Source organism: Phaethon lepturus, unplaced genomic scaffold, assembly GCF_000687285.1.
Source record: "Phaethon lepturus isolate BGI_N335 unplaced genomic scaffold, ASM68728v1 scaffold6193, whole genome shotgun sequence".
Taxonomy (NCBI): domain Eukaryota; kingdom Metazoa; phylum Chordata; class Aves; order Phaethontiformes; family Phaethontidae; genus Phaethon; species Phaethon lepturus.
In genome coordinates this window covers 51,884-60,406 of record NW_010526868.1, presented here as the reverse complement: position 1 = coordinate 60,406, position 8,523 = coordinate 51,884, and the positions used below count along the sequence as shown (strand labels likewise).

Below are 8,523 nucleotides of genomic sequence, written 5' to 3'. Positions count from 1 at the left end.
GTAGGGAACACCAAGAGAAATAAAGGCTTCTATAAAGGTTTATGGAGGGAAACAGCCTACCTGATATAAATGTCCTCTCGTTTCTTCTCCTTATAAAAATTCTGCCAAGAAAAAAAAAAGTAAAGCTTTGATGATGTAAAGCACCATGGACTTGCCTAATAATCTCTAGACAAGTAACTTAAGCATCAGTTTTAGATATTTCAAAGATCTTTGCTGTCACTTTGCCTACTTAGGTGCATATATCCCTGCAACCATCCCTTTACCATAAGGTGGGGTCACTATCACCTCTAGAAAAGGGCTATGTCAAGGACGGAAAGTGACTTGTCTGAAGTTATTCTGGCTCTTTGCAGTGGAACAGGGCCTCAAGCCCACACTGCCCAAACTACCAGCTAGCCACCTTTCCTGTCTGTACTTCAAGGCTTCAGAATACCACATAGACAAGGACGAGCCATGTGACTTGATTATGGACTGTACATCTTTCTATGTTTTATAGCTGTCAGTAGCTGGTAGCCTGATTTGGGCCCATCATTAACCAAAAATGGCATAAAGAATTATTTAAAATCCCCCTCAAAAAAAAGAAATTCCTTGAGAATCCACAAAAGCCAGGTCAGTAAAGAAGCACCCATATCCAAACCCAGCCTTCCCCATACCAGCACATTGACAGTGCAGCTCATGCGGTTCTCCTTGCTTTCATCGTGCATGATTGTCCTGTAGTCCAGCAGGTTCTCTAGCAGGCTGCTGACCAGCAAAGCAAACACCTCTCCAGAAGCAGACAGATATTTATGCTTCCGACAGTGCTCCAGGAGGCTGCAAATACACCCAGAAGCAAAGAAGGGATTACTCAGTTATGGTTCTGAGCGGTGGTAAGTAGAACTTCAGTGTAAATTACCCAAACAGCCACTCGGCTAACAGAGTCAAATATGCTTCCGAACAGCACACCGTACCCACACACCTGAGATACCCAAGTCAGGCAGGTCAAAGCATGCCTTGTTGATCAAAAACCTCGGTTCTACTCTTGGTGCTAAAAGGCAGCTCTGATTTTGCGTTTTCTCCGAGCCTGCTGCTCTCAAGCGTTTCCACTTACAGCCCCGTTGTCAGTTTGGCACCTGCCTCTAGGCTTCATCTCCAGGTGTAGGGTAGTTGTGCAAGTTGCTGCTCCAGAACAAAAGCATCATTTTAAGGCACTCGGTCTCAGAATACCTGTCCGGCATTAAGATCACTATCAAATGCACTGTCTTCCTATTCACTGGAGTAGTGAATTAGGGCTTCTTTGCATTAGAAAAATAGCCAACTAAGTGGTAAAAAAGAGCCTCTATGTTCTTTATAAAACTTACAGTTTCTCCAGCAAAATCTTGTACTGTTCATCCCCTCGGCCACCCTCCACTTCCTGGTCCAGCTTGGTTATCAACTCATTTTCAAACTGAAAAGGCAAAAACCCACAATCAAATAGACAGTAACTCTCGAGAGTGTGGTATGAACATCAGTAATGCTTGTGGCTGGCGTTTCTGAACTGCCCCACCATCAGGCACTGGTTTTACAAGCCAAGCTAGAGGACACTTTTGTTGTTGGAGTAGAATAAAAATGGTAAGAAGCCAAAATGAGCAAGGAAGTACAAGTCCTCCCTCTTTCATCCTACAGTCACTGGAAAGTCATGATCTGAGGCAATTCTTCCCCTTCTCCCCCATCCATTAGCAGTTCAGTTTTGCTAGGATCAAGACACATTCTACCAGCCAGCTTACAGAATGGTCATTCACTCACCCTAAAGAAACCGAATTACTACGATCACTTAAGGGCAGGTCACAACTCTTTGGCCATCATAAACATTTGTGACTACTAATTAAAGCAACCTCTCATGATGCAGGAACCAAGTCCTGTGTGATTATCTGTCTAGCCACGAAGATATGCCCTGCTATGTGCAAGCAGGTCAGGTATATAGTCTCAGTTATAAGCGTAGCTAGTATATAAATACCATTGGAATGGAAAATCCATGCCACACGCATCCTGCTTCCTTCTACCGATTCCAAAAAGCCCCGAGACCCTGGGGCAACCACAGCAAAGACTGATGACCCCAAGGGAAGAAAGATCCCATATGCACACTGAAGCTGGGGTCTAAGCTGGTGTGAGAACGGTGCTTAGGGAGATGCACATCACATTTGACAACAGTCTGAAATGCCAAGGTGGCTGCCTTTTGGATGGACGGCTCCTACCCATCTCCAGGGAGAAGACTGTCTACAGCGTAACTACAGTGTCCCCTGCCTGCCAGTTGAGATGTTCATGTCTGATATCCCCAGCGGCAAGCTGGAAGAATAAGTCCTTAGAAACTGCAGTGAAAACTTAACCTCAGGGCAAAACTGAAGTTCCTCTTTTTCCTTCCTTTCTTTCTGGTGCTTTCTCAGCAGCAATAAAAGGTAACTTCTGTAGAAATTAGCACAGGGTTGGAACTCAGGAATCTGGGTCCTGTTCCCGGCTTTGCCCTTTTACCTGTGTAGCCTCATGTAAATCACGTCTGTCCTTTGTATCACTGTTCTCCTTTCTTTAACGGTGGCAGCAGTATTCACAAATTTGTTGTCAAATTTGAAGTTAGCGAGGGATTAGTCCATATGTAAGCAACTACGTAGTCCCAACACTTGACTGTCCGGCAGTTTTCCTTATAGTAACTTACATTTACAGCCAAAGATCTGTCTTGGGGGAATTTATATTATAAATGTAAACAGACATTACTTTTTAGGGTACTCTCTTAGGGTCTCCAAACTGTTTCACAATTTAGATGTGGGTATTCACACATCTGCAAATGCAGAAAGGTATGAAAACAGAGGAATTCACTATCAAAGTCATGCAAAGTTACAGTCAGGGACAGAACTGACAAGTCCTGACTCCCACAAACCACTTAACAATAACTTCCCAAAGTGTTTGGCACAATGTTTGTTCTGGGCAGGGGGTGGTGTGAGGTTTTTTTGTGTTGTTTACAAGTTCTCTTCTCCTCCTTGCCCAATGCATACTGTGGAACATCTGTACTGAAGATACCAGGCTCCCTTACCATATGGAAGTTTCTGTTCCCGCTGAAGTTAAACTCGCACTGCATCATATCAAAGAAGATGGGAATGGTAGCTTTCCGTAGCTCAGGCTCTGGGACCAGGGTTACCTCCAGGATTGGGCCTACCATTGCTGGAATGAATTTTATTTTGTGGGGACCTGCAAGAAAGTCAAAGTCAGGTACATCCTAATGGCAGGATTTGGATACTCAAATGTTTAAGCACATTATTCATATAAAGTAAAAACCATAAAACACAGACATTCTGCTTCAAATGCATATTTTTAATGCAGATAATGGCTACTGAAGGTAGAATTAACATGTTAGAGCTCCGAAATTCAGGAACAAGCCAGGAAAATAATTGAACTGAATTGCATGCAATGCTGCAAATCACAAAGGCTGTCTGAAAAATTCTACTCTTGTCCTTCCTATGGCAGAACACCCTTTATACGGAATCTAAGAAATTATCTCAGCAGCTGACATGAGAAAAGATCAGCTTTTGCAAGCTATTCACAGAAAAAGGAAAAGAGATTTTGTGCTCTGAAACAGCTGAACCTTAAGTGTATTTCCCCACATTGAAGATGAGCAGCTTTTATAAAGAAATAAAAGATTTGAAACCCCAGCTTGAGAGCTTGAATAAAGACAATTCTTTAGCTGGAACTCACCCAGGTTATACCACATATCCCTTATTTTGAAGCCAATTTCTTTCCTCATGTCCCCATACCTAGAAAAAAGTATTAGAAGGAAAAAGATGAAAAAGGCCTACGCATTGAAATTACCTTTGAATTGGCAAGGTTGATGAAGAAATTTAATCACAAACCCACAAAATCTATTGCCCTCTCCTTAAAAAAAACGCCACACACAAACCTGAATATGCTGAGCATTTATACCAAGGGGTGTCTCAGACTATATACCCTACTAAGTGTCTTCCTCAATATTACATACCTTTTGTTAGATGTTCACCTTATCTTTTCTTCTTCCTTACCCTGCCCAGCACTAATGCTCAATGCACAGAGGAGGAGAATGGCCATGTGCCATTATGACAGATGACTGCAGACTCCCTGAGAGCAGAATAAAGCTGCAGCCCTACTCCTTCATGCAATTCTAGACAGAGTTTTGTTGTATTTGGTGTTTTTCCCCTAAAGCTTTAACTGCTGACACGAGAGAATGCACGAATATTTAATTACTAGTCGTCTTAAAGCTGGCATTATTGCAGAAAAAAGATGGCAAACATTAACTATGTATGCCCTAACAAAATTCTATGTCATGATCTACAAAAATATTTAGGCACTTGATTCCAGCTAAATGCAGAAGTAAAAGTTGCTCAGTCTCTTTGTGAATTTGGCCGAGTTACTAAAAATTACTACTTTTGGGTTGATGGATGCCTCTGAAGTGCTCTCGCTTTCAAAACAGAAAAAGCAAAGAGAGGGGACTAGAAAGTTGCAGGGCTTTTAGGATTCTTGCTTACCTACCTTACATAATGGCTAAGGAATTGTATAAGGCATTGCTTTGGGAACTAAGGCAAGCCTTCTATTACAGACCTTACAGTGGAAAGAATCTTTTGGCAAGGCGCTTAAGTTCAGCTCAAGCAACTCAGGATCGTCTGACCAGACTTAGAGAGCCACAGTGTAAAGACCTGACATCTGTCCTAGTCACTCCTCCTCCCTTTATCATCATTCATTAATCAAGCACTTCCATGGCATGCTTCATCTCATTCTACGATTGCATGGGGTATGTCTCGAACAGTACAAATGAAGCTTCTTAAAAGCAGAAAGGCCTGGCCTGGCAACTTTTAAAATGTAAACTCACTTCTTGATAATTTTGTTGCGTTTGGCTTGTGAGAAGGTCTCCAGCTGGAGGGATTCATGAGTGAGAAAGGCTACTGCCAAATGGAAATAGTTATTCCAGAGCTGTGGAAGAGAAACAAGTCTAAAATAGGAGAAGACAAAGGAAGAGCAACAACAAAAGCTACATAGCCCCAAATGCTGTAGTCTCCCAAGTAAACGTTAATGACGAAGAGTATCAACAGTGAGCTGGTAAAAGAGTCTGTGTTCTCAGCCACAGCAGGCAAGCCAGGACTATACAGCAACGTAAAATTTCTCACTCTTTTTAGCTAGTACTTCACAACTAAAAGAAGTGACAGTAGGTATACCCATATAGTACCTTATTCTCAACTAGTCAAGCACAAATAAGCTATAGTCAGCATGCTGCTCAACTTGACCTTGTAAAGCCTGCAGCAGTTGCATTTGCTTGCAATTTACTGCCGCACGAACCACAGTTCTGGAATTCAGAACTGCTTTGCTATAAAAGACTATGGACATTTTCCACAGGCATGCTCCATACCAACAAATGGGTTAACAGTGAGATTTGGTTGTTCTTCCTGCCTTTCAGGACTGGGGTCCGTAAGAAAATTCAGAAACAATGGAACTATTACCTGGAGTTCAAAATTTGCTTGATCCAAAAAGAAACGGTTGAGTACAGTAGTAAATTGGTTCACCGCCCGGAGGAAAACCCTGAAGAGATAAAAACATCAAATGAAAGGTGGCTCTTGAAAAAGTAACATTGCAGTTCTGGGTTTACAACTGCTACATGTAAGCTCAGGAGACAAGAACAGATACTCCCAAGCAAGACAGGTATTCCTCTGTAATGCTATTTCACCTCTTTCCCAGTAGAGGGACATTCAGGGAAAGTTATTCCTCTGTTTCTGAGCAAAAGAAACCCCGACTGGAGGCAGATGAAAAACAAAACACTTTTTGGGTCATCCAATCTCTTTGACAGTGCAGTGTCATTCCAGATGGTAGTTTCTCTTAAGCTTAGCCTATCCTCACCACTGAAGCACTCAAATAACTTGCCATTTTCATGTCCTTCTCCACACTGTGCCCCTACGCCTCCTCCATTTTGAAGATGACTTGCATGACTGTGCCATGCAAACAGGAGTTACATGCTGCTTGTTTCTCCATTCTGTTCCCAGTTCTGTTGAAAGCATCTGTGGGAACATGGGACTCACAGGTGTATAGGTCCTGCTGTGTCGCGGAGAGCGGGTTTTGGCCATGTTTTGCTATCCAGCACAGCAGACAGCAACCCAAAGCCATTCAAATAGTACAGACTTAGCAGGACAGACTGTCCCACACAAGGCCAAACAAAGGCCACAGCAGAAGACAGAAGTGAACCTGAGTAGTTCTAGTTTACAGGCCAGCACACTAAACCCTAGACAACACTTATGTCCAACTGTAGTTTGATGTTTGCCATGCGATTCCCGCAGAATTTAAACCAAAAAGGCTTCCCTGATTTATGTTGCACACTCCAGCAGATAAGCGACTGGATGAAAGACTGCATGGTTTTGATTGTGTGCCTTTGGGCAGGAGAAGAAAGATTTCCAGTCCGTCAACAGAAGTGTGCAGGCATTACAATTTACTGAAACCTACTTTAAATCACCCTGAAACTGTAAAAGAAAATAAGCCTATGTAATGCCAGTGATTTGTAAGCCTGCTTGTGTGAGTAACCCTCCTTTCAGAAAGGCTCCAAAGCAGTAGCAAGACTTAAAATAGCAGCAACTACATACCTGCTCTGCATCATATTCATGACCATCCAGTCAGTTGCATAGACATTTTTACCAATCAGATCCTTAAACATAATGAATGTTTCCATCAGAAAGTCCTGTTGGAAAAATAAAAACCACAGCCCATCAGGTTGAATCTGGTAGTCTTTTATCGACATGAAAATATAAGGAAATGCAAATGTTTGCAGTTGCATTGACTAATGACTGCATTGATTAGCAATCAATACACTGTACCTCCTAAGAAGGATCTCTTATTGTGTGGGTATATTCCAATAACTAAATTATTTCTGACATCTCATCCATTCAGTTACAGAAGGAGAAATAATTCCACAGAACATGTTGATCTGTTTAATTAAATCTGTCTTTACTGTTTTGAATTAAGCTGTGTTGTAGGAAGTTCTGGTGCACAAGATGCATTAAAAAGTGAAAACAATATTCAAGGACTTGTTTCCAAATGTCTGAATGATGACAGTGTAACAGGCCTATGCAGTATCTTCTATAAAGACAGAAATTATAATGTATTTTCACTTCCCCAATTAGTTAAGTCTTTTCTGGTCCAGTTTAAGATGGATAGTTAAACAGAGATAGTGAACGTGCTGTCACAGACACATGGTTTAGAACATTACTGTAGAAAAGACACTTCTTGCACAAACACTAAACTGCTCCAAACAAAGCTATAACACACCTTAAGACTTGGGCAAGGCAAGGTTGAACTGTAGAATAAGAAAAAAAGAAAAAGGAAAAAGAAGAGAGACGAGCAAAAGAAGGTAATATCAAGAATATTCATCTCTATATTGCGGTCTCTACAGATATATATGCTACTTATGAGCATTTAAATGGGTTCTATTCTCGAGAAAGACAGCACATTAGCATTAAAAAACGAGAGGGACACAAAGAGGGTCACATGAGAAATCGCCACCTTGCAAAGATCACCAGCAAAAAAAAAAAATTCTGTTGAGCTGAACAGCTTGCTCTAAAGAATTGGCAAGCGACATCAATGTAGAGAGAGAAATGGGCATTTGGTGCTGCCTCAGTAAAAATCTTTTAGGCATTATTAAATCAGAGCTTGATGGAAAGGTTTGGACTTGACAAGGGGCACCTTGAAGATATGAATTAACTTATAACAGCGTTAAACCAACCAAGTAATTATGCAATGCCAGGGCTGAAAATACCAAAGCAAATAAAAACCACCACCATCAAAAATAAAAACAATTATAGCAGTAAAACAAAATGCAATGTTCTATTGGAATTAACAACTGCTACATCACCATCAAAATCGGTATCTGTTTAAATGACATGTGGGTAGTTTTAATTACATAATTCATAGTTTTAATTACATAATTCACCTCTTGATATGTCTTCATGTAGAAGCTTTATGCATACACACGGAAATACAAATGAAACATTCTCCTATTTGAGTCAGGAGATGCAGAACTATACAGTAAAACAAGACATCTTCAACTTGCAAGCTGAACTTCAATCTGAAGTTTACATTTCCAGAAAGCTTTTAAGCACCTGTTTAACCTTACCTTGAACTTCAATTACAATAGTCTCCTACTACCTCAACTGCTCTCCAGGAAAAAGAAAAAATTCTGAATTGAGGCTCACTCAGCATAAAATTTGTTTAAATTCTGGCCTGAATCCATGTTTTTCCAAAATCCATCAGATTTGTCTTCCTAGCACCCGTCTTCCTCAGACACAGTATTTCTACATAGCCCTGCTGAAAACCTTTTCACTCATTTACTTGATGAACACTAGCAGAATTCCTGAATCTACTTGATTTTGTTTTTTCTTTCTCCACAAAAAAATTACTTAGGTAATATAAATAGCAATTCTAAAACTAGATGATGAATTCTTTCTATAGACGATGCAGCTGAGTGGCCTTTCAGATACAGTGTGTGCGTCCTGTAGGTGGCTATGTTGCTCAACGGAT

The 8,523-nt window shown here is 41.0% G+C and overlaps 1 protein-coding gene across 1 annotated transcript in view; it reads right to left on the bottom strand.

Moving 5' to 3' along the window:
• The window catches only part of DOCK5 (dedicator of cytokinesis 5), a 62,161-nt gene that overhangs the window by 19,184 nt on the left and 34,454 nt on the right, over nt 1-8,523 (bottom strand). The window contains exons 28-35 of the mRNA XM_010283191.1: nt 6,594-6,688; nt 5,466-5,544; nt 4,841-4,941; nt 3,697-3,755; nt 3,038-3,192; nt 1,335-1,420; nt 651-807; nt 61-101 (exon numbers count right to left, since the gene is read on the bottom strand). Coding sequence (XP_010281493.1) covers nt 61-101; nt 651-807; nt 1,335-1,420; nt 3,038-3,192; nt 3,697-3,755; nt 4,841-4,941; nt 5,466-5,544; nt 6,594-6,688 — 773 coding nt within the window. The remainder of the gene's footprint in view (nt 1-60; nt 102-650; nt 808-1,334; nt 1,421-3,037; nt 3,193-3,696; nt 3,756-4,840; nt 4,942-5,465; nt 5,545-6,593; nt 6,689-8,523) is intronic.